The sequence below is a fragment of the Triturus cristatus genome, chromosome 9 (assembly GCF_964204655.1).
Source record: "Triturus cristatus chromosome 9, aTriCri1.1, whole genome shotgun sequence".
NCBI lineage: Eukaryota > Metazoa > Chordata > Amphibia > Caudata > Salamandridae > Triturus > Triturus cristatus.
Genome location: NC_140592.1, coordinates 454,192,282 through 454,217,880, shown reverse-complemented (window position 1 = coordinate 454,217,880; position 25,599 = coordinate 454,192,282). Strand labels below are relative to the sequence as shown.

The 25,599-nt window shown below is 47.4% G+C and overlaps 1 protein-coding gene across 3 annotated transcripts in view; it reads left to right on the top strand.

Annotated features, from left to right (window-relative positions):
* Positions 1–25,599, top strand: part of AKT2 (AKT serine/threonine kinase 2) — a 686,003-nt gene that overhangs the window by 416,234 nt on the left and 244,170 nt on the right. For all 3 annotated transcript variants that reach the window (XM_085625347.1, XM_085625346.1, XM_085625348.1), the window contains one exon: positions 3,448–3,579. In XM_085625347.1, coding sequence (XP_085481473.1) covers positions 3,448–3,579 — 132 coding nt within the window. The remainder of the gene's footprint in view (positions 1–3,447; positions 3,580–25,599) is intronic.

The window sequence follows — 25,599 nt, the reverse complement described above, 5'->3', positions numbered from 1 at the left end:
AAGTAGGCAAAGTGCATCCATTTTTAGGATTGCGTAAGAGCCTTTGTGGAGAAACGTTTAACAGTAATTTTACCAAGGACGCTTGGATAGCCAGTGTGTGAATTAAATGTTGTGATGACTTGAAGGCCCACCTTTCGAACAAATGTGTTCTGCGAGAACTATGGAAAGTAATCTTTTTGTGTCTGTTATCTAATTGTTAAGTCAGTGAATTGCAGGCTTAGTCATGTGAAAAAATGAAGATTGAAGAGTATCCTGTGTAAACCACAGATTTTTACTTAAAGCTGTCCCCATTTTTTTCCATAACACAAATCCCTTAATTTGCCAACAATTGTTTTCCCTTCTAATTCCAAGAATATTGCAGAGAGATGGCTATCTGTACTGTGTCAGGGGGTGCTTATATTCTATATAGGTATTGGTAGTTATCTACCACCTTCGGAGGGCTGTACATTAAGTCTTTGAATTATGTTTTTTTATATATATACAGTTTGGGCACAGGATTTTTTGATTGTTTTGTCCAGAATCATATGATTTTTCAATCGAGTTCTAAGGCAGGGGTTTGAAGTCCACTACAAAATCACTCCTTATTCCGAGGATATGTATATTACCTGTTCTAAACGTTCTAAGAAAATAAGACCGTTTCTTGTATCTGCCCTCCCATGTAAGTGGTGTGCTACTTTTAAATCAGGAATAGCAAGAAGGATTGTTTAGATGCATTCGTATTTGCTATGTGCTGGCCAATCGTACACATAAAAGTAAAAAGTACACCACACCTTCCTTCCACTTTTAAGAAGGTCACTACAATGTTGAAACTTCTGTTTAACTTACATTTGCAGAGCAGCAACATTGGCTTCTGCCAATAAATTAATTCAGCATTATTGTGTAGACCTAAACGCTAGGAGAGTGGACAACTTTTGTCAGGCAATTTAAAAAATATTGGTCATCTTCTACTTTGCTTTATCTACTGCATTAGAAAATCAAGCGTTCACTGCTTTACCCACTGCTGCACTGCATGTGAAACAAACACCGCACAAAAAAAAGTTACTTACCTATAGCCATCCGTTTTCAGCTTGTTTCACATGTAACCCTCAAATCTCCCTTGGTCACAAAACTAACAGAATAGTGATGCACGTTACATTCCATAAATGTATGTACACAATTACCAACTTCAATGAGGAAAACAACTTTACTCAAAGTTGAGGTCTCTGGGATTTCAGAAAACTAATCATTGTGATGATATGCATCCACTTAAACTAAAAGTATTCCGAATACAAACCGGTTTTCCTGTTTTGAACTCAGTGCTTGATAGCATGAGAGAGTGCACCACCAATAAATCATCAACACAGCCAGCAAGCTGCATTCCTGATGTTTCTAGAGGTAATGTTTTCCCTGCTTCCCAAGTTCGGTTAGGTAGTCCACACATAATCTTAAAATAAATGCAAACTTTTGATGCTTGAGGTCCTTTGTAGGTTCATAAGCTGTGCATAATTCCTCCATCTAGTGGTTTTGTCCGGAAGAGTTGGCGTACAAAACCTGTTTCTGCTGTTGGTGAGTGTCTACCCAGGGCGAGCCGAGTATGACAATGCCCCATTACCTGACCACTATTTAAAAAAATAAATAAATAATAAATTCCACCGTTTGGTTTGATGGTGCACTGAGAGCACTCCCTGTGAAGTCAGCAGAGTTTGTCGAGAGAACTCGATCGAACATTTAAAACTTCGAGGGACTTTAGATCTTGATGCTGGATCAGTTTTTGGGGGATTTTCCAGGGGGAGCTTCGACTTAGTTGGAGAATGACAGTTGATAATGGTGGGGTCCCGGAGGTTCCTCAATTCCATTTTTTAGTTTGAGCACGCTTTTCAAGTTGTCGCAACTGTCATACGAAGTTAGTCCTTAATGGCATCCAGTATGTATGTTCTGCCTGCCAGTGGATGATAAATCATAGGATTGTTTTGTCTGCTCCTTTTTTAACAGAAGATACTTAATACACAGCTACAAGGTATTTCTCACTGGGCAATGGCAGATGGTGGGGCTCTCTGAGATGCAGAGGCAGAAGAGTAATGCTCTGTCAATGCAGGGGATGGGTTTCTTAGATAATATCGAGGACGAGGAGGCTCGGTGCATACACCAGGTTTGACACACGTTAAGGACCCTAATCCTACAGTGCCGCAGAGCAAAATACCTCTGGTTCTGTCACACAATAGGGCATATAAGTTGCCAGTTAAGATTCCAAAGCCTTTAAGTGAATAAATAGAACTGCATAAAGTTAAGCCCTCAATGCGAAAAAAATAAGGAGATGAAGGAAACCTGGATATGCCCAGTCCTATTGGGTCATGAGAAAACGCTACTGGTAAGGATCTGCTGAAAGGTGTTAGGTGGGCTTCCGTGGAGGATGAAGTGTGAAAGGGGAAAGAGGGACCAAAACCCTTGAAAGAAAAGTCCTGTTGTAACAAATAGGCCTTCAACATACTTGACATTGAAAGGAAGTAAAGGGCATTATGGGTAGAGACTGAATAACTGATCAGAAAGCAAAGGGGCCTTTGAGGAATTCATGAATAGATAAGCGATAGACATCGTACAACCACCTCAAGCTGTCAAGGTAGACATTAATATGGATGAGGAACAAAATAATTTACACACACCATGTGGCAGAGGCAGTTTAGTTTGTCATTGAAATGTTTGGTTACGTTTCAAGCACCATGAATAAATATATAGAAGATGACTTTTTGACTAGGTCTTAATAATGGGGGAGCTGACCGTCAAAGTCCTAGAAAAGGTAAAGGAGGAGACTGAGACTGCACAGGCCCTTGGTACTGCTTCATCCAAAATACAGTAGAGCCTTGGCAACACCTCTGCCTTAGCCACCAGAACTGACCTTTCTAACATAGCTGCTTCCGGGACACCGGCAGGCTGCACAACAGAGAGGGCCTCAGCACCTCATTGTGTCCAGCAAGGGAAATGCCACAAGGCTCTAAGGGGAGAGTTGCTGTGGAAGGTGCACTCTTTCTGAAATGAATGATTGTATAGCAAACACCACAGAAATCTCCTCACCCTCCTAACCCAGCCACCGCCCACCACACCCACCCCCTGCTCTCCGCACTCAGCCCTCGCCCTCCGTATCTAGCCCCTGCCCTCTGCACTCATTACAGCACTCCTTAAGCCTTAAGGGAAGCTTCAAACTGCACAAATGATCTTCCTGGCAAATTTCTTCTTTTTTCACTGCAGTTCACAATTTTATACGCATTTGCCCAGTGATAAACTGAAGTTTTCAATACCTTCAGCGGGGGATTGAAGGGAGTGAGATAGGACAGTTTGATCTGCCTTCTGTTCTTTATAAGTATTGTGGCACAGGGGTCCGTGCTGTTAACCTAATATTTCAAATAGATGCAATACCAAGGATTTGAGTGAAATTTCAGCTCCCTTATTTCGTGCCTGTTTGTTGTTTTTCAGACCATGAATGATTTTGACTACCTGAAACTACTAGGAAAAGGCACCTTTGGGAAAGTAATCTTGGTCCGAGAAAAGGCTTCTGGCCGTTACTATGCTATGAAGATCCTGCGGAAAGAAGTGATCATAGCAAAAGTATGTATTCATTAATTAGCATTTTGTTCTCTTTATAACTGCCCTGATTGTGCCAAACATCTTTACCTTGTAGCATCTTCTAACACTCCCAACATCTGACAACCCCCATAATACACACACTCCATACACTGACACCGTCAAACAGTAACTGTGTTCTCACCATCATAGACCCCCTCACCCTAACCACAATTAACTCAAATACCATCATAGACCCATTGCCCTGGTTATCGTAGACCCCTTTCCCATGTCCCTTCATTATTCCCCTCCCACACTGTCCTAGATCCCACACTCTTTTTAGTCTCTATGCACAGAGTATAACAGAACGCACCCTACCATCATACACCCATCCACTTTTTAAAAAAAATCCCCACACTTCCCTTTCTCAATATACACCTGCATCTGAAAATATTGGAAATTCAAAAGTTAAGTTATGTCTTTAGTCTCACCCTTCCGCACCATCGTAATCACTTACCTGTAACCCATAACACACTTACACAAATTGCAAGTTACTACCTTCACCGAATCTCCCAACATGGTGTACTAACTCAAAACGTAGCACCACCAGTTGTAAAAGGTGATTATGAGGCATCAAAGAGAAAGTGAATGAGCATGTTCATGGCTGTGCATTTGTCACATGACTAAGTAACAAAGCGGTAATAAATAGAAATGGTAAATGCAGAATCGTATGTTTTGGGTGGGAATATATTGGTATTTTTTTTTATTCTCACCCTATGGTATTTTACTCATAGCGCCCTTGTGTGTCATTGAATGATAGGACTCTGTATATTGATTGTTGGTTTTGCATGCTTTTGTGGTTTAAAACTTGATTTCCGATCATATATAATTCATGTAAATGAAATTCCTGAGGTTGTATATTTTTGTCCTATGTTACAAAACCTGTTTGGCATAATTTACAATTACATTGGTGTTGAAAGGGGAAACTGGGTGTTCACGTTTCAAGGTGAATTTCATGTTATTTTATTTTCTGTTGCATAGCCGTTGTAAGTATATCACACTTACTTTCCTTTCTCTTTAATTTATTATGGCTATATATATCTCTGTGCATATATTTATATGTATATGTATTAGCATGAAATATTTTACATTCATATGCTGTGCATTATTCTGCAGTCTAGTAGTTGGGGCTGAAAGGAATGTATTTCTAAATTCTTGCCACTCCTGGTGAGGAGATTGTGATAGCGACTCTCTAGTTATTGATCAGTTTCACTTCCCCCGAAAATGGTTTTTGTGTGCTTATAACTTTTTTGATGCAGCAAGATTCGCTGAGCAGATTTACACCAAACTTGACATGAAGGTTGAACTTTGCTCTAAGCATTCTTTTTTTGATTGTGTCGATCCGTTCAGTAGATGTTTAGATCTTTATGCCTGAAAAAGGTGTTGAGTGTATCTAAAAAGGTTAATTCCCATGTATGTCTTGGCCATTAAGCTCTCAACGTGGAAACGCTCAAATTCTGTCAGTCACTTGACTTTTCATAAAATGTGATTGGCTAATGAAGGCATTAAGACCTTTTTGAACCTTCACCTCTCGTTAATTCATATCCTCTCCCCACACTAAACAATGGTAATAAATAGCATATAATACTTTGCATATCTGAATATATTTTATGTTCGAGGCATATGAGCTGTAGATCATATTCTTTTGCATAGATCGACATCTAGTGTTGGGTCCGGATGTTTGCACTTTGTTTTTCTTCGAAGAAGTCTTTCCAGTCACAAGGTAGGTGACTTCTCCCTTAGGTGACTGTGCGCACGGGCTTCAACTCCATTGTTTTTTTTTTTTCCACCATCTGGTTCGGATGTGAATTGTGCTCTGGTTCGGCTCCGTTCCTTCAGGCCCCCTTCGACGCGCAATCTACTACCCTCAACGGTATTGTTAATCGATCACATTTCACTTTCTCCGCGTATCATTTACTCTTGAAAACCTTTGATCGGAACATTCGTGGAAGGCCGTTGGACATACCTGCGCCGGGATCGGTCGCAGCTGATGGAACGGACTCTATTCAAGTTGTATCCAGGGTGTCGTGCTAAGTTCCCGCGCACCGACTTGCACGAAGTGTGCAACCTTTGCCTATCCACGGAACACGACGAGAAAGACAGCAACGCGTGCCAGTCGTTTCGGTCGAAGAAAACCCTCCGTGATAGTCTGGCTCGATGTCACGAAATGTACCAGCAAAGCGGCCCTGCGCCGAACCTCCTCGGAGAAGAGTACGCACACAAAGAATCGCAAGCGCAGGAAGCCGAGATGGAGGAGGAGCACGTCTCCGTATCCGACACGGACTCCGATGCCGAAGACCTCACCCCGGCACAACGGACCAGGAGTAAAGAGCCATCGTTCCCCTACCATCTCCTTTATCAGAAAAAGGCTCTGGTCCCTCCTCTGCCTTCGGGTCAAGGTCGGCACTGAGAAAAAGTTTCGAGCACCCCGCCTTCGGGCTCGGCGCCGAAACAGAAACAGCCTTCCGGCTTGGGCTTGACCCATCCCCACGCTGGTGCCAACCCGAAACCTTCTGCGTCGAAAGCGAAATACCTTCTGGTCTGCATGCCACCTTTGCGTAAAGCTAAATCTTCGATGCCGAAACTTTAGACACCAAAACCGGCATCTAAAGAAAGTACAGCGACTAAAGGCTCTCGGACCGAAAATCCACCGGATCCAAAACAGAAGGAAATCGCAATCCATCCAGAAACTGGACATATTCATGCCAAACTTCCTGAATAGAGGAAAATGGGCTTCTCAGAGGACTACCACATTTCTTTAAAAAAGAAAAATGTGGCTATTGGCTCTTCTTCTCCTTACATTTCAGAAGACCCACTTATTTCACCTACACATTCCCCTACACCATCATCACCTGGACCACAGGATACAGGGGATGATGATGATTTAGATGCCTATGCACCACAAGACGTACCATTCGATCCTGATCCATGGGATCATTATAATTAGGGCTCCCGGTTTTATGGTATTCATTTTTTTTTTTTTTTAACATTTCCGTCTGTATTAATCCATATTTTTTTTGGGCTATTTTATCTGTATTTATCCATATTTATGTTGTGTTTTGTGTATAAATGAAGTTGAAAACCTGTACATTTCCATATTTATTTAACTGATAGACGCACACTCATACGTTGATGCCTGTCGTGTTTTAGCTACTTAAGCTGCTAAATATTACATAGCAATACATCCACTGGTAAATGCTACAATTATACCATAAAGGTATGTTGATATATGCCCTTATTTAAAGAAGTTTCATCCTGTTTTCTAATGTACCATGCTGTCCATCTGCTCAGTTGCTGGCCTATACTATAATTCATGAAAGACAGCATGGAGTGTCACTTCAAAAAAGCACAATTTTCTGTATTTATCCACTTTTAAAAATAAATGCAGACAGTCTGTATGGATCTGTAAAAATCCGTAAAAACTGAAAACTGGGAGCCTTAATTATAATGTCCCTCAACTAGATAATGACCCTGACTTGTATCCCTCTAGACCTTCCCCTCCAGATAACATTAGGTACATTGAGCTCCACAATAGGGCTGCAGAATACCATGTTGTAGAGCTTCATAAGGAGAGTTTAGAGTTCATCCCAAAGGGCTACCCTAACTTTACCAATGTTAAAGGCCATGCTTAAACATACTGGGGATATCTTTAAAGATCCGGTCGGAGCTAGGATCATCACTCCCGCGGTAGAGAAGAAATACAGAGCTGCACCTAATGACCCAGTCTATATCAAATGCCAGTTACTTTTAGACTCTTTGGTTTTTTCCAATGCTCGTAAGAGGGCTAACTCTCAAACGACAGGGGATGCCCCGCCTCCTGATAAGGAGTCCAAATTATTGGATGCTTCAGGAAAAAGGATAGCCACACAAGCAGCTAATAATTGGTGCATTGTCAATGCCCAGGCATTATTGGCAAGATATGATAGAACTCATTATGATGAACTCTAAAAGCTCATTGAATTGTATTGTATAGTATTGTATTGTATTGTATTGTATAAAGTTCTTCTAAAGCGCTTTCTGTCGCCCTACGGGCATCCTGGCGCTAAGAGACTAAAGAAGAAAACCTGAGACAGTAGGAACGTTTGCCATTGTGCCAAGAATGTTACACTCTAATCTCTGCCAAAGAGCCATGTTTTAAGATTCTTCCTAAAGCTCAGCAATGATGTGGCTTGGCGTAGATCTTGGGGGATTTGATTCCAGAGGCGGGCTGCCGCCGTACTGAAGGCCCTGCCTCCCGTCTTAGTGCGTTTAACTCTGGTAACCACTGCCAGACTATGGTTGGTGGACCGAAGAAGTCTTTTTGGTTCGTACCATGAGAATCTATCGCACAGAGGGGGAGGACCGATTTTGTGGAGGGCTCTGTATACCATGACCAATGATTTAAACTCGATCCTTTTATTGATCGGGAGCCAGTGAAGGTCCCTCAATGCCAATGCTGTTGAGGAGTCCCGTTGTCTTCCCAAGGCCAGTTTGGCTGCGGCGGACTGTATTCTTTGCAGTCCCTGTACAGTGTACCGAGAGGCACCCAGGAACAGTGAATTACAGTAATCGAGCCTACTTAGGATCACACTCTGGACCACCAGAGATCTGGTCTCAGTAGGGAGGAGCGGAAGGATTTGGCGCAAAGCTCTAAGTAGGGCAATACAGGTGCCTATGGTCTTGTTCGCCTGGGATTGCAGCTGGAGGTCTTCATCCATCATAACCCCCAGGTTACGGACTGTTTTTGCTGGCAGTATCGGGGCGTCTTCCGGCAAAAGTCGGAACTCACCCGAGAGATGTTTAGGCAGTCTCGCTGCACAGCAGTGTAGTAGCTCCGTTTTCCCGGCATTCAGCTGCAATGAATTGGCTCTCAGCCATTCTGAGACTTTTTGCATGCAGGCCTGGAAGGAATTCATGGGCACTGCATATTCTCCTTCCAGGGAGAACATTAGCTGGATGTCGTCAGCATAGTTAACCACCTCGATCCCGTAAGATTTTATTAGAGGGATCAGGGGTCTCAGATAGGCATTAAAGAGTATAGGGCTGATAGCTGAACCCTGAGGTACTCCATGGCGAACCGGGGTCCAGGAGGAAACAAACTGTGTTAATGTCACTGCCTGTTGACGATCGGTCAGATAAGACCGTAGCCATTCCAAGGCGTGACCTGTCACCCCCATATCTTCTAACCTTGCCAGCAACACTAAGTGAATAACCGTGTCGAATGCTGCCTACATGTCCAACAGTACCAACACCGAGGAACATCCACTGTCGGCACGCATTCGAAGTTTGTCCAGAACGGTAATCAAGGCAGTTTCCGTCCCATGCCCAGGCCGAAAGCCAAACTGGTCCCTGTCCAAGATCAGATGTTCTTCAAAAAAGTTGGACAGGGACTTGCTGACTAATTTTTCCAAGATCTTGATTGGAAATGGCAGCAGGGAAATTGGGCGGAAATTAGCCGGCACAGAGGGATCAAGTGAAGGTTTTTTCAATAATGGGGTGACCATTGCCTGTTTCCACCTGCTTGGCACAATGCCTTCACTCAGAGATTGGCAGCAAATTTGCCACAGATCTGAAAATAGGGCGGGTCCGAGCTCCTTCCAGATCTTATGCGGAAGGGGGTCCAAAGGTGATCCTGATGAAATCTCCCGCGCTATCTCATGAAAAGAGTCCTCCGTAGGGGGGATGAAATGGCTCAGAGTAATTTCTCTTCTGATGTCTACGCTAATCGTGGAAGGCTCTATAGCATTTTGATCGAAACCACCCACGATAGTGTTGACCTTCTCAACAAAAAAAGTGGCAATTTTGTTGCACAAGTTTTGTGATGGCTGGATAGTACTGGCCATACAACCCGGGTTACTGAGGTCTCTAACGATGTTAAAGAGTGCCCTGGTTCCATTGGGTGCCTGCAGAATGGAGTTGGCGTAAAATTTCGCCTTAGCTTCCCTAATGGCTGCCTTGTATTGCAGTTGTATGATTTTTAAGGCTGTTCTGTCTGCCTCCCGGTACTGTTTGCGCCAGCTTCTTTCCGTCTGTCTACGTACAAGACGTAACGCTTTTAGCTCCTCGCTGAACCAGGGGGCCGAAGGAGTACAACGCATTCTCAGTTTTTTTTCCTTCCTGATGAGCATAAAGCTAAAGCCAGTGACCTTATTCGAGAGGGCAAATTGATAACCAATACTTATCAGATGTGCCATAGATCAGGCAGATACAGCAGCTCGAGTAGTGAACACCAGTGTACTGCTTCGTAGACATGCTTGTTTAAGGATTTCAGGGTTTAAACCTAAAGTACAAGCCTCTATCTTTAATCAACCCTTTGATACGCAACATCTCTTTGGCCCAGCTGCTGATGTATCTTTAGAAAACATGAAAAAGAAACACAGGTTGCTAAGTCCATGGAGCCCTTACAATCACCTTCAAACAGAGGTTCCTTTCGTCGCACATTCTATAGGGGCGGCTCCAGCAACATCTCTACAGACAATCCCTCCTCCTCTTACAAGGACAACAATCAGTCGCCCTCTTCAAGAGGTTATTTTCGAGGAGGATATAGAGGAAATAATGGCAGGGGAAGAAGCAGAGGTAATTCAACACGCACCTCCCCTGCAAACACCGAACAATTACTTATTTCCCATACCCCAATCATTCCACTCCTGTCGGGGGACGTCTCTCACAATTTCTACCCATTTGGAATACAATTACATTTGACATATGGGTTCTCCAAATTATCCAATCTGGTTATTGCCTGGAACTTACAAGGACTCCACCCAATATTCCTCCAAGGTCACACCTCATGTCACAAGAACTTCTCACTTTTCTAAAGCAAGAAGTTCTTTCGTTATTGCAAAATGGCGCGATAGAACCAGTCCCCTTACAATATCAAGGAACAGGGGTGCAGTCCCTCAACTTCTAATTCCCAAAAAGAACAGCTCTCTCAGGCCCATATTGGACCTCGGAGAACTAAATCTCTACATTCAGTCGGACCATTTCCACATGGTGACACTCAGTGCTTCCCCTCCTTCAGCAAGGCGACTTTCTATCTACTCATGATCTAAAGGACGCTTGTTTTCATATACCAATACACCCTGCACACCGCAAATACCTCAGTTTTGTGGTGGCAGGCCAACATTATCAAGTCGAGGTCCTACCCTTCGGAGTGACAACCGCTCCCAGGGTTTACACAAAATGCTTGGCAGTAGTCGCAGCACACCTGCGAAGACAACATGTTCACGTCTTCCCATACTTAGACGACTGGCTCATAAAGGCAAGGTCACACAACAGCTGCCTGCAACACACCGAGAAAACTGTGCAACTCCTTCACCAACTGGGGTTCACAATAAATCAGGCCAAATGCCATCTCCAACCATCCATGTCTCAAGACTATATAGGAGCTACGATAGACACCCAGAAAGCTGTAGCATACCCAACTCCAGCCATAGTCAGAACGTTTCAGAACATAACGTATGAGTTCCAGCCTCAACACTCCTTACCAGCTCGAGTGTTCATGCGATTACTGGGAATGATGGCGTCTTGCATTTTCATAGTTCCCTACGCAAGACTTCAGACGCGCCCCCTGCAGGAATGCTTAGCACATCAGTGGAACCAGGCTAAAGGTCAGTTATCAGATCTAGTGTTGTTAGACTGCTGCAGCCATTGCTTTCTGCAGTGGTGGAACACACAACCTGTTAAAGGAGCGGCCCTTCAGCGACCCGGTTCCACAGATAGTACTAACAGCAGATGCATCACTGACAGGTTGGCGAGCACATCTCCAAAACCACACAATTCAAGGCATGTGGAGCTCCCAACAGAAACAGCTTCACATAAACTATCTAGAGCTCCTAGCGATTTTTCTGGCTCTGAAAGCATTTCAAGTTCAGTTAGTACACAAGACCGTACTAATTCGTACAGACAACATGACAGCCATGTACTACATTCAAAAACAGGGGACACACTCCCTCCAACTGTCCCAGCTAGCACAGAAAATCTGGAGATGGGCCATTCATCACAAAATCTATCTCCTGGCAGAACATCTCCCAGGAGTGGACAATCAGATGGCAGATCTGCTAAGTCGCCAGACACAGCAAATCCATGAATGAGAACTTCATCCTCGAGTTCTCTCTCCCCCCCCCATTCTTCCAAATGTGGGGCTTCCCAGACATAGACCTTTTCGCCACCCACCTAAACGCAAAATGCCTAAACTTCGTGTCCAGGTATCCACACCCATTGTCCAAAGGCAAAGCACTATGGATGAATTGGTCAGGGATATTTGCTTACACTTTTCCGCCTCTCCCACTCATTCCATTAGTGGTTGGGAAATTCAAACAAGCGTCTCTGACACTAATCCTAGTTGCTCCCACATGGGCACGTCAACCGTGGTTCACAACCCAATTGGAACTCTCAGTAGGTCCTCATCAAAAACCACGTCTTATGCCCAATCTCCTCACTCCGATCCATGGAGAGATAAGACACCCAGACTCCAGTCAGCTCGATCTGGCACCAGAAGTCCTAGAGTTTGGCTACCTAAATCTACCGCCAGACTGCATGAGTATCATCAAAGAAGCTAGACGTCCTACCACACGAGCCTGCTATGCCAAGTGGAAGCTATGCAGCCAAGTGGAAGCGGTTTGCGATTTACTGTAACAACCACCACATCAACCCGCTTGATGCTTCTGTCCAAAACATTATATGCTATTTGTTACATCTACAACGTTCCAATCTAGCATACACATCCATACGATTACATCTAGCTGCTATAGCTGCATATCTCCAAAATAGACAGCATCTGTCTCTTTTTAGAGTACCTGTCATTAAAGCGTTTATAGAGGGACTCAAGAGTTATTCCCCGAGACGTCCACCTACCCCAGTGTGGAATCTCAATATTGTTCTCACCAGACTCATGGGTCCACATTTTGAACCAATGCACAGATGTGAACTACAATTTCTCACATGGAAAGTTGTGTTCGAGGCATATGAGCTGCAGGTTACACACTGTGCATAGATCGCCATCTGGTGTTGGGCTTGGATGTTTGCACTGGTATTTGTCTTGGAAAGTCTTTGGAAGTCACAAGGTATGTGACTCCTCCTTTGGATCATAGTGCGCATGGGCTCCATCCTGAGATTGGGCTTGGATGTGTTCTCGTGTTCCAGTTCGGAACCGTTAACGGTTTTCTCTTTCGACGCGCAATCCTTCCCATCTTGCCGGTATTGTTTTCGATCGTGTTTCCAGCCACATCCGACCCTTCAACTTCAAAGTCTTGGATTTCGGTCGTCAACAAAGGCCTTCGGGCCTACCCGGGCCTCATCTCCGGCTCATGGAAAGGACGCCATTTAAACAGTGTCCTCGATGTGGGTCGAAGTTTCCCCACACCGACCTACATGAAGTTTGCAACCTCTGCCTTTCACCGGAGCATGAGGCCAGAGACTGTCCAGCTTGTGCCTCCTTCCGCTCCAAAAAGACCATCCGGGACCGACGAGCTCGAAGAACAATTGTGCACTCGTCATCTTCGATCCCCGACAACATCTTTCAAGAGGGCATCGATGTTCCGGAGCAGGGTCCAGTCGAGGACATCATCAGCGCCTCCGAAGCAGATGATTCCGACGTCGAAGACATCACTTCAGTTCAAAGGGCCGTGAGAACAGACGTCTACACCCGACCCACCCCCCCTCCATACCATCGAAAAAGGCTTCGGTACCACCTCCACCTTCTGGCTCAGGTTCACGCCGAGACACTGCTTCCCATGCCCCGCCTTCGGTCCCAGTAAAGAAGCCTATTAAGCCTTTAGGCGACTCGGTCTCGAGTCAGCCTACCCTCGGTACCGAAAAGCAACACACGGCACCGAAGAAAAAGGCGTCATCGACCTCATCCACGCCGGCCGCTGCTCCCACATCGAAGCACTCTGCGTCGAAGGCTAGCACCAGTTCCTCGGTACCGACAACACCCTTGGATCCCACTAAAAAGCGCCAGCCAAAAGGTCCCGATACTTCCTAGCCAAAGACCTTGGAACCGAAAAAAAAACAACCGGTTCCAACTGATAGACACTTCAAAACTACACGGTTCCAACCCTAGAACCACTACGGAGTCCACGCCCAAAAAACATACGGCACCGAAGCCCTCGGATCTGAAGGATCTGTCTCCCACAGATGAACTGTTTCGTCCAGATCCTACCCAAAAGACTTTAATGAAAGATCCTAAGACTGGTCATTTAATGCTGCGCATCAAGAAAAGACCACTAGAAATGCCTGAGCCCGCACCGCCACCAAAGAAGACCGACTTTACTACGTCTCCATTGCGAATTCCTTCTCCTCTTCTTCCTCTTCCTCTTCCTCTTCCTCTTCCTCACTACTCTCCCACACAATCACCTACCTTAATTGATGGTGATAACAACACCTCAGATGATGCAGGGGGAGGTGCAGACGATCAACCCCTTGGAGACCCTACTCCTACTTGCTCCCCTGACCCCTGGGATGATTACACTTTCCCAGATGTCCCTTACACCCCACAAGATGATATTTATCCCTCCAGGCCTTCCCCCCCCCCCAGAGGACAATATCAGATTCAACCAGCTTCTTCAAAGAGCTGCCCAATACCATGGGGTGGCCCTGCATACAGGCTCAGTAGAGGAGGATTTTCTTATGGATACCTTTGAAACCTCACAAAGGTCCACCTCAACACTGCCCATGCTTAAAGGGGTCATTAAGCACACCTCAAATCTTTAAAGACCCCGTCAGGGTTCGGGTCATCAACCCAAGAATAGAGAAAAAATATAAAGCTGCCCCTACTGACCCAGTATACATTAAGGGCCCTGCACCACTAGGCTTCCTAGTAGTCTCTAATGCCAGGAAGTGAGCGAATTCCCAAACATCAGGTGACGCACCACCACCAGACAAGGAATCAAAACTCCTAGGTGCCTCTGGCAAACTCACAGCGTCGCAGGCAGCAAATATTTGGCGCATTGCGAACACCCAAGCGCTCCTAGCCAGGTATGACAGGGCACATTATGATGAGCTTGAGTCCATAATGCAACACCTCCCTGACAAACACAAAAACAGGGCCAGTTAGCTAATCCAAGAGGGTAAGACCATCACGAACACCTGCATCCGCTGTGCCCTAGATGCAGCAGATACTGCCTCAAGGGCAATCAACACCAGTGTCCTTTTGCGCAGGCATGCCTGGTTACGTATATCCGGTTTTAAACCCGAAGTACAGAGTGCTATACTCAATCAGCCTTTTGATGAGCAACACCTATCTGGCCCCAATGTAGACCTATCCCTCGAAAAACATGAAGAAGGATACAGACACCACCAAATCTATAGGAGCCTTGCAATCGCAAGCTCCCAGACGGTCTTTTCGTCGCTCATCCTTTAGAGGCACCCATCAAGGCTACTCCTCGGATAGCCCCTCCACCTCTTACAAAGCTCCCGCACAATCCACATTTACTAGAGGTTACCAAAGGGGTGGTAACAGGGGAAATAACAGCAAAGGCAGAGGCAAGAACAACAACTCCCGCTCTGCCTCCACACCTACCCCATGACTTCCCTCCACTTCCCCCCGACTATTCCACTCCAGTCGGGGGAGGACTACACCAATTTCTCCCTGCCTGGATAAACATCACTTCAGACAGGTGGGTCCACAAAATCATTCAATCAGGCTACTGTCTCGAACGAACATCTACCCCCTCAAACATACCACCCAAACACCGTCCAATGTCACAAGAACATTTGTTACTACTACTCCTGTTTGGAGTCACCACAGCACCAAGAGTGTTTACCAAGGGGGAGGAGCCTAGCGCGCAACCAAGATGGCCGCATAGGCTTACGGCTCTCGAGGGCCTCCGCAACCTCCCACATCTATCCTGACTAAATCCTGCTAAATTTGACGGGCTTTTGCTGATGCATTCGCGCTGAGGTGCCACCTGTTTTCCGAATTCTGATCGGACGCCGGGAACCCGAATGGTTGCCTTCCGAAGTTTGCGGCCTGCTATTGCCTAGGTCCCGGTCTCGAGTTGGTGAGGTGCCCGGGTACGAAGTGAACAACAGCGGCATGCTGGGCTTGGCCTGCCCCGTGCCCCGCACTTTCACTTTCGTTTTCTAGTCTGTTTTTTGAGATCGGCTGAGGGACCCTGGTGTTTCAGAGGAGCGCGGACAGCGGAGTGTCTGGCCTGATCTTCGGACTATACACGGACTTCCTGTCTGCGATTGCAGTGTCTGCTTAAATTAGCCAACTGGTCCCTGTCCCTGGCGGGTGCCAACCTTGGTGGCCTCCGGACGATGGCGGCGAGACTCGAAGGGGACAAGTCGAAATCCAAGTCAACCCGGAGGGGATCCTATGCTCAGGCCAACAACATGGACCGCTATGCGCAGCTAAAGGGATCCCCCGCCGGCCTGCATAAATCGCCTGAGCGGTCTAAAGAGCTTGCGGGCCCAGCGTCAGAATTTACCCTGCAAGACGTCATGGGCGCCATTGAGGAGATGAAGGCTGCTGTGGGTCAGCGATTTGATACCCTGGCACATAAGTTGGACGCGGTCCTGATCGATGTGAATTTGGTCAGGGCAGACCTGTCCAAAGCCAACGAGCGGGTCGACTCCTTGTCTCAAGCGGCGTCGAGCCTAACTGTGGACGTGGCCGCCCTGCAGACGGAGGTCCGTAGGTTGCGGCTTGCCAGTGACCAGACGGATCGTCGACTTGAGGATTCGGAAAGCAGGGCTAGACGGAACAATGTCCGTATCATCGGAGTGCCGGAAAGATCGGAGGAATCTGCTGCTGATCTTTTTGTGGAGGATCTGGTGATCAATCGTCTCACGCCCAAGGGATTGAGCAAGTTCTTTGCGGTGGAGCGGGCCCACAGGATTCCGGGTGGTGCGCCCAAAGTGGGTGCTCCCCCGAGGCCTATAATCGCCCGACTTTTTAACTTTCAGGATAGAGATGCTATCCTTCAGGCGTCGAGGGTGGCTGGGCCGCTGAAGTTTGAGAACTCCAATGTCAGCTTTTATCCGGACTTCACGCAAGCGGTCCAGAAACATCGGTTGGGATTTTTGGGTGTCAAACGGCGCCTGAGGGACATGGAGCTGAAATACGCGATGTTATTCCCGGCGAGGCTGCGGGTTGAGTTCCAGGGTCGTTCCCACTTTTTTGACCGACCGGAGGCGGTTGGTGACTGGTTAGATGCCCTACCGCGGGGACAGGATCGAGACGGTCGGACGGAGGAGAGCAGACGGGATGTGGTGGAGCAGGACTAGAACTTGGTTCCTGGCGATGGACTAGACTGACTATTTTTTGCACCTTGGTTCAATTGCTCTCTAATCCGGCACATCATGCCCTTCAAATGTCTGGGGGTTGTGGGGAGCTTATTGGGGTCTTTTCCTCCTTCTGGGGTTCTTTTGTGGTATATTTTAGGGCGACAGGCACACTGCAAGTTGGGGGGGCTGTTCGGGCTCAAGCAGGGGTGCAGGGAGGGGGGAGTTGTGGTTTTGGGACTGTGGGGGAGGGGGGTTGTTGGGGATGGTTGTTTTTTCGTTCTGCAGGGCAATGTGAAGTTTTTTGCTGATTTCTCCGGGTTGTGCTATCCGGGATGTGGATATCATGTGCGGGAGGGGGAGGGGGGATAGGGGATTGCGAATCCTTTCGTGGAATGTGAATGGTCTGGGGGACAGGATCAAGCGCGGGGTAGTGTTGCAGTTCTTGAAGCGGATCTCGCCCGACATCGTTTTCCTGCAGGAGACACATTTGGTTGGGAACTCCTTCCAGGCCCTAAATAGGAGGGGCTATCGCCTTGCCGCTCACTCTGGTTTCACTTCTGGCTCTAGGGGAGTGGGCATCTTGGTTAGGACCTCCCTCCCATTGGCAGTGGACGAGGTGCTTCACGATGATAGGGGGCGATATGTGGCGCTGGTGGGGAGATGGGAGGGCAGAACCATTTCACTGGTGGCTGTGTATGTGCCCCCGGGGTTGCAGACGGCTACATTTGCTGACTTGGGGCGTTTGGTCCTGGGGCTCCCTGGGGGGGTTTTGGTGTTGGGTGGAGATTTTAATGCCGTGGTCTCTGGATTGGAGGACCGTAACCCCCCAGGGATCTCCCTAGGGCTCAGGCCTGGTTGGGGGGTTTTTTGGACACTTTGGGACTGGTAGATTGCTGGAGATTGATGCACCCGGGACAAGCGCAATATACCTTTCACTCGGGGGCCCATGGGAGTCTCTCGAGACTTGACTATATGCTCATGCCGGCGACCCAAGCTAGGATGATTGGGGAGGTGCGTCATGTAGCCCGAGGTATTTCTGACCATTCCCCTATATGGTTGCAATTGAGGGTTGACCCTGGGACAGAGGGAAGAGTGGCACCCATTAGCCCCTGGTATCTTCGTAACCCTAAGATCCGCGCGGAGTTGGTCAAGTCCACGGATCACTACTTCACTGATAATGTGGGGTCGGTGTCGTCGGCCGTCTCCCTATGGGAGGCTTATAAAGTGGTGGTCAGGGGGCAGGCCTTGTCCCTTATCTCTCATACTAAGGTGCGAGAGAGCTGAGGTGGTTCGCCTGGAGGCTGAAATAGCTGAAATGGAGGAGGACTTAGAGCGTGGAGTTACTGATGAGAGATTGCATGTTCTCAGCCTCAAACAGTTAGATTATAGAGCGCTAGTCACGGAAGCTGCTAAAGGGATGTATAGAGATCAGCAAGGGCGACTGTATGATGTGGGGGATAAGGCCGGAAAGTTGATTGCTTGGTTGGATAAGAAGGAGAGAGCGAGCAGGGTGGTGCCCGTTGTGGAGAGAATGGATGGAGTGCGTGTGACTGACCCTGTGGAGATTGTTGACTGCTTCGCGGATCACTTCCGCGGGGTATACTCTCCGGTTTCCGTGCGTTCGGAGGAGGATTCTCATCTGTTGCTTAGAGACATCGCACTGCCAACCTTATCGGAGGCGGATGCAATATTGATGGAGGCGAAGTTGTCGTCAGATGAGATCGCTTTGGCCATTCGCTCGATCGCCTCTGGTAAGGCGGTGGGTCCTAATGGTCTTCCCATTGAACTATATAAGTTGCGTCCTGATAAGATAGCGCCGTATCTTCGAGACATGTTTTCGGCGGCACGTGCGGCGGGCTTCCTCCCCCCTGACCAACGCCTCGCCACCATAGTGGTGATACACAAAGAAGGGAAGCCGCGAGACCGCTGCGCCTCCTATAGGCCCATTTCGCTGTTGAACGCAGAACCCAAAATTCTGGCTAAGGTGTTGGCTAACCGACTGGTTCGGGTCGCGGGCGACTTGATTCATCAGGATCAGTCCGGTTTTATACCCCATCGGAATACCGCCCTAAATTTGAGGCGGTTGCACGGTGTGCTTGCTAGAGCAGAGTTTATACGGGAGCCGGCCATCTTTGCATCTTTAGATGCTACTATGGCGTTCGACACTTTGAAGTGGCCATATATTTGGGCCGTTTTGGCGAAATTTGGGTTCGGCCCTGAGTTTATTGGTTGGGTAAAATTACTATACGCTGACCCACTGGCTCAGGTGGTGGTGAATGGTAGGGTGTCGGCTCCCTTCGCACTGGGGAGAGGTACGCGGCAGGGATGTCCGCAATCACCCCTTCTCTTTGCGCTTTCCTTGGAGCCTCTCGCCGCCTGGTTGCGTTGGGAGCCGTCGTTGCGAGGCATTAGATGGACGCCGGAGTTCGAAGACCGTGTCTCCCTTTACGCGGACGACATCCTTCTGTATCTCACTTCTCCCCGACAGTCACTAATGGTATTAGTGGACGTATTGAAGTCCTTTGGCCGCAACTCCGGCCTGGTCATTAACTGGGCCAAGTCGTGCGTCTACGTCCTCTCGGGGGACGCCCCCCTCCTGCCGCACGATTGCCCTGTACAGATTGCTACCCTGGGGTTCAAATATTTGGGAATCTTTATCTCACTTGATCCTGCGGTCTGCTATGAGCGAAACCTTCTCCCTCCCCTCCAGCGACTGAAGGCCGACGCCGCAAGATGGCGACGACTTCTGCTTTCGCCGCTCGGACGGGCGGCATTGTTTAAAATGATGTCGCTGCCTCGCTTTTTGTACGCTTTGCAAAATACTCTTGATGTCGTGCCGGCCTGTTATTTTCGGGAGGTGGAGGGTCTTCAGCGCCAACTGTTTTGGGACGGGCGGCCGCGGATTGCTCTCGCCAAATTGACGCTCCCTTGGTACGATGGGGGGGTTGCCCTCCCCGATATTAAACGATACTATTGGGCGTCTCAGTTGGCGGCGGTGAACCACAGGATATATGGTCCTGCCTTAAACCCGGCGTTCGAGATGGATAAATTCCTGCTCCCGGGTGGGGATTATAATAGGGCGCTGTACTCGGTGACTCCGGACACGCGGTTGACGGGACCCACGCGGGTGGCGGTACGTGTGTGGCACGCGGCGAACGCTGCGATGGGGTGGAGGGATCGCTTGACTCGGGCAACGCCGCTGTATGCCTCTGGGCGGTTGGGCTGTTTGTGGAGATCGAAAGGCTTTGAGAAATGGGACATGATTGGTATATGTAAGGTGGGTGATCTTTGGGTGAAGGGAGCTTTCAAAACGTTTGAAATGCTTAAAATGGAATATAAATTGAACGATAGGGAGTACTTCCGGTATGCTCAAGTCCACCATGCGCTGTGTTCGGTTTTTCCGGACGCTGCTGCCATCCCCGAGTATTCCCCACTGGAGGATAGAGTGTTGGATGGCTACGTGCCTGACAGCACTATTTCTCTGATTTACAAGAAACTCATCAACGATCGTGCGGACTTGCTGCTCCGTCTGAGGGAGGCATGGACGGGCGATGGCTTAGAGCTGGATGATGAGGACTGGGTGTCGGCGGTGGCCTCCCCGAAGGAGGTAGCGATCCCGGCCCGCTTACGGTTTGTTCAGCTGAAGATCCTTCATAGAGTGTATGTCACGGGGCCCGGTTTGCTGCGTATGGGTTATTCGACGGATGGACTGTGTAAGCGTGGATGTGGCCTACCGGGCACCTTTCTTCATATTTTGTGGGAATGTTCGGAGGTTGTGCGAGTTTGGAACGATGTCCACACTGTTATGGAGGAGGTCACGCGCGTGGCCCTGTTGCCAGAGGCTAGGAGGTGTTTGTTGAATGTTTGGGAACCGAATGATTGTACTGCGGCACAGACGCAGTGGGTGACCTTGGGGTATATGGTGGCTAAGCGTAACATTGCGCAGTTATGGGGCTCCCCGAGGCCGCCCACGATTGAGGTATGGAAGGAGAATATGGACTGGTGTATGTTTAGGGAAAAGACGGTGTATGTGGCGAGAGGTAAGCCAGGGAAATGGAGTAGGGTATGGGGTCCGTGGAATTCATATCGAGGCCGTATCTGCACCCCGCCTTTGCCATTAGAGGTCGATATTGCTTTGACCCCCTAGCCGTGCTTACGGACTGCCGGGTGCTTTGCCGCTGGTTCATTTGAATGTATGGCGTTACACTGCGGGCCCTCGGGCTCTATAGCGGCCGGCCCTGGTGGTTGTAGCCCCCTGTATGTCTTTTATTGTGTGCTAACGGTTATTAATAAAATATATTCAAAAAAAAAAAAAAAAGTGTGTTTACCAAGTGTCTAGCAGTGGTGGAAGCACACCTGAGAAGATAACACATACATGTCTTCCCATATCTAGATGACTGGCTTATAAAAGCCAAATCGTACAATCAGTGTGTACAACACACTCACGCCACTATTCAACAACTTCACAACCTGGGGTTCACAATAAATCACGCCAAATCCCAGCTGCAACCGTCCCACACGCAACAATACCTCGGTGCCACAATAGACACCTCAAGAGCGCTCACCTACCCCAGTCCCGCCCGTATAGCGAGCATCCAAGCTCTTCTCACCAGATTCCAACCGCAACACACTCTTCCAGCTCGAGTGTTCATGCAGCTCATAGGGATGATGGCCTCTTGCATATTCATAGTGCCTCGTGCAAGACTCCAGATGCGTCCTCTCCAAGAGTGCTTAGCACGCCAGTGGAACCAGGCTCAAGGTCAGCTAACAGATCTGGTGTTGGTAGACGGTCGTACCCATCGCTCTCTGCAGTGGTGGAACCCCAAAAACCTTTCCAAAGGGCGACCGTTCCTCGAGCCAGTTCCTCAAATAGTCATGACAGCGGACGCATCGCTCTCCGGCTGGGGAGCTCACCTACTACATCACACCATGCAGGTCTGGTGGACACCTCAACAAAAGTTACTCCACATCAACCACCTGAAGTTACTAGCCATATTCCTAGCCTTAAAGCATTAAAAAAAAAAAAATATCAGGCAAGACTGTCTTAGTCCGCACCGACAACATGACAGCCATGTATTATATCCAAAAACAAGGCGGGACACACTCTCTGCAGCTCTCTCAGCTCACACAGAGCATATGGAGGTGGGCTATACCTCAGAACATTTTTCTCCTAGCCCATCATGTTCCAGGAGTCCAAAACACAATGGCCGATCTCTTGAGCCGTCAAACACAACAAATCCACGAGTGGGAACTTCATCCACAAATTCTTCAACCGTTTTTCCACATGTGGGGGCAACCACAGATAGACCTATTCGCCACCCAACAAAACGCCAAATGGCCAAACTTCGCCGCCAGGTATCCTCACCCATTTTCCAAAGGAAATGCGATATGGATGAATTGGTCAGGCAGATTTGCGTACGCTTTTACGCCTCTCCCACTCATTCTGTTGGTGGTGCGCAAACTACAGCAACACTCCTTGACGCTCATCCTAGTTGCTCCAACTTGGGCCAGACAGCCATGGTACACCACACTGCTGGAACTCTCAGTAGTTCCGCACCAAAAACTACACCTCTCTCCAAGCCTCTTAACCCAGAACCATGGAGAAATCCAACACCCGGACCCAGCTCAGCTCAACCTGGCGATCTGGGTCCTGAAGTCCTAGAATTTGGTTACCTTAACCTTCCTCCTGACTGTATGAACGTCATCAAAGAAGCTAGACGGCCTACCACTAGAGCATGCTATGCAGCGAAGTAGAAAAGATTTGTCCTATACAGCCATAACAACAACACTAATCCCCTAGATGTATCTATCCAACACATCATAGGCTACTTACTACACCTCCAAGAATGCAACCTAGCCTATACGTCTATCAGACTGCATCTTTCTGCCATTGCAGCATATCTACAAAATAGACAGCATCTCTCACTTTTCAGAGTACCTGCCATAAAGGCCTTTATGGAAGGACTCAAGAGAATAATTCCCCCCCAGAGTACCACCTTCCCCTGTGTGGAATTTAAACACCGTTCTCACAAGACTAAAGAGGCCTCCATTTGAACCTCTACATAAATGTGAGCTAAAAATTCTTAACATGGAAAACTGCTTTCCTCGTAGCCATTACTTCTCTACGAAGAGTTAGTGAACTACAAGCACTAACCATTCAAGAACCCTTTCTCCAGATGCATCTTAATAAAGTTGTTCTCCGAACTAATCCTAAATTCCTCCCTAAAGTCATTTCTTCCTTCCACCTCAATCAATCTGTAGAGCTGCCTGTATTCTTCTTGCAGTCACAGAAAGAGCTCTTCACACATTAGATGTAAAAAGAACACTACTATACTACACAGAGAGAACACAACCTTTTTGTAAGACCAAACAACTATTCGTGTCTTTCTCACCACCACACAAGGGCAACCCCATATCAAAATCTGGGATAGCTAGGTGGATTGTCAAATGCATACAGATTTGTTACCACAAAGCAAAACGTACATTATCTGTTCCTCCTAAAGCCCACTCTACACGAAAGATAGGGGCTTCAATGGCATTTTTAGGAAACTTCCCTTTAGATTATCACTGCAGAGCAGCTACATGGTCTACACCGCACACATTCACAAAACACTATTGTGTCGATGTGCAAACTAAACAGGCTAGTGTGGGCCAGGCTGTAATCAAAACACGATTTCAAACTACTGCAAAAGATACTGGTGGTCGCCGCTAGGAGTGAATACTGCTTTGCAATCTATGCACAGTGTGTAATCTGCAGCTCATATGCCTCAAACGGAATATGCTACTTACCAGTATGCATCTGTTCTTGGCATGTAGAGCTGCAGATCTACACACGCCCACCCGCCTCCCCGGCTACCTTTATCTGTTCCAGTATTATCTTACTTAGATAAACCACACATGGGCATCTTTCCTGTTTCTTCCTAAGCTCCATCATTTCCCTGCTGGCGAAAAACAATCTGAGGATGGAGCCGATGCCCATGCGCACTATGATCCAAAGGAGGAGTCCCATACCTTGTGACTTCCAAAGACTTAACAAGACAAAAACAAGTGCAAACATCCGGGCCCAACACCAGATGGCGATCTATGCCCAGTGTGTAGATCTGCAGCTCTACATGCCAAGAACAGATGCATACTGGTAAGTAGCATATTCCTTTCCTGGTTGCTATCACATCACTCAGGAGAGTAAGTGAGATTCACGCTTTAACTGTAGAAGAACCTTTTTTTGCAAATGCAGGAAAACAAGTTAGTTCTTAGGAACAACCCTAAATTCCTTCCAAAAGACATTTCTGCCTTTCATTTGAATTCATCTGTTGAGTTACCTGTATTCTTCCCTCAACCAGATTCAGTGGCAGAACGTGCTCTACACACACCAGATGTCAAGAGCATTGCTATATTACACGGAAACGACAAACCCTTTCTGAAACACAAATCAGCATTTTGTGGCCTTCGCTCCACCACACAACGGCAATGTCATATCAAAATAAGGTATTGCAAGGTGGATTGTCAAATGCATTCAAATATGCTATGCAAAGGCTAAACTTACATTACCAGTTCCCCTTAGAGCACACTCTACACGCAAACTGGGGGCTTCTATGGCATTCTTAGGGAATATATCCATAGACGACATATGCAAAGCTGCAACATGGTCTACACCTCACACATTCACAAAGCACTATTCAGTAGGCCAGGCAGTTTTACATACACTATTTCAGACTACTGCAACAACTACAGGTTAGCCACCACTTTGGGAGATAACTGCTACAGAGTCTATGCAAAAGCATATGATCTACAGCTCATATGCCTCGAACGGAAAATGCTACTTACCAGTATGCATCTGTTCTTGGCATGTAGAGCTGTAGAGTCATGTGCACCCATCGCCTCCCCGTGTACCTATACATGTTGCAGTTACATCTTACTTAGATGCATACATTCATGGACATCTCCTAACTACTATTACTGACTCCATTATCACCCTCTGCGGGAAAACAATCTAACAATGGAGTCGATGCCCATGCACACTATCACCTAAGGGAGGAGTCACCTACCTCGTGACTGGAGAGACTTCTTCGAAGAAAAACAAAGTGCAAACATCCGGACCCAGCTCTAGATGGGGATCTATGCAAAAGCAATACGACTCTACAGCTCTACATGGCAAGAACAGATGCATACTGGTAAGTAGCATTTTCCTTTGTTTCAGGTTTAAAGCTTTAGTGAATTATGTATGAGCACAGAAAAAAAGTGAGTAATCAATCTGATTTATTTCTCACCTTTTAAAATCCCCAGGCACAAAACTCGGCTCATAAACGTTTCCAGCAATTGCTTCAGTGTGCCGATAAATAGTGCCCAATTGCACCATGGTGGCTTCATCCCACCTCTGGAAGTGGTGATATAGAACCGATATAGCGCCACCCTTCTGCTGTCATGTCAGTTCCTTTTTTTCCTCACCCTTCAACATGAATAGGGAGCTCTGCTGCCAGACTTCTGTGGTTCTTCACCAAATCTCAAAATGAGTGTTTTGGTGATGGGCTGCTAGGGAATTGTCCATTGAAGAGTATAAGCTTCAGATTATGAACATTACAGGCCCATATGATGGCGGTCTGATCCAAGCACGGTTCAGAAGCATGTTGTGAGAAAGTGCCCTCTTTCTTGCATGGTATGCTCCCACTTTTTGCTGAATTGCTGATGTGCTTTGACTGAGTGTGCCCTGGGCTCCTGCCAATCAGGTACCCAGGGGCTGGTGTTTCTTTCCCTAAAACTGCATTGAAGCCTAAAACCCAATTGGCATCTTTGGCCACT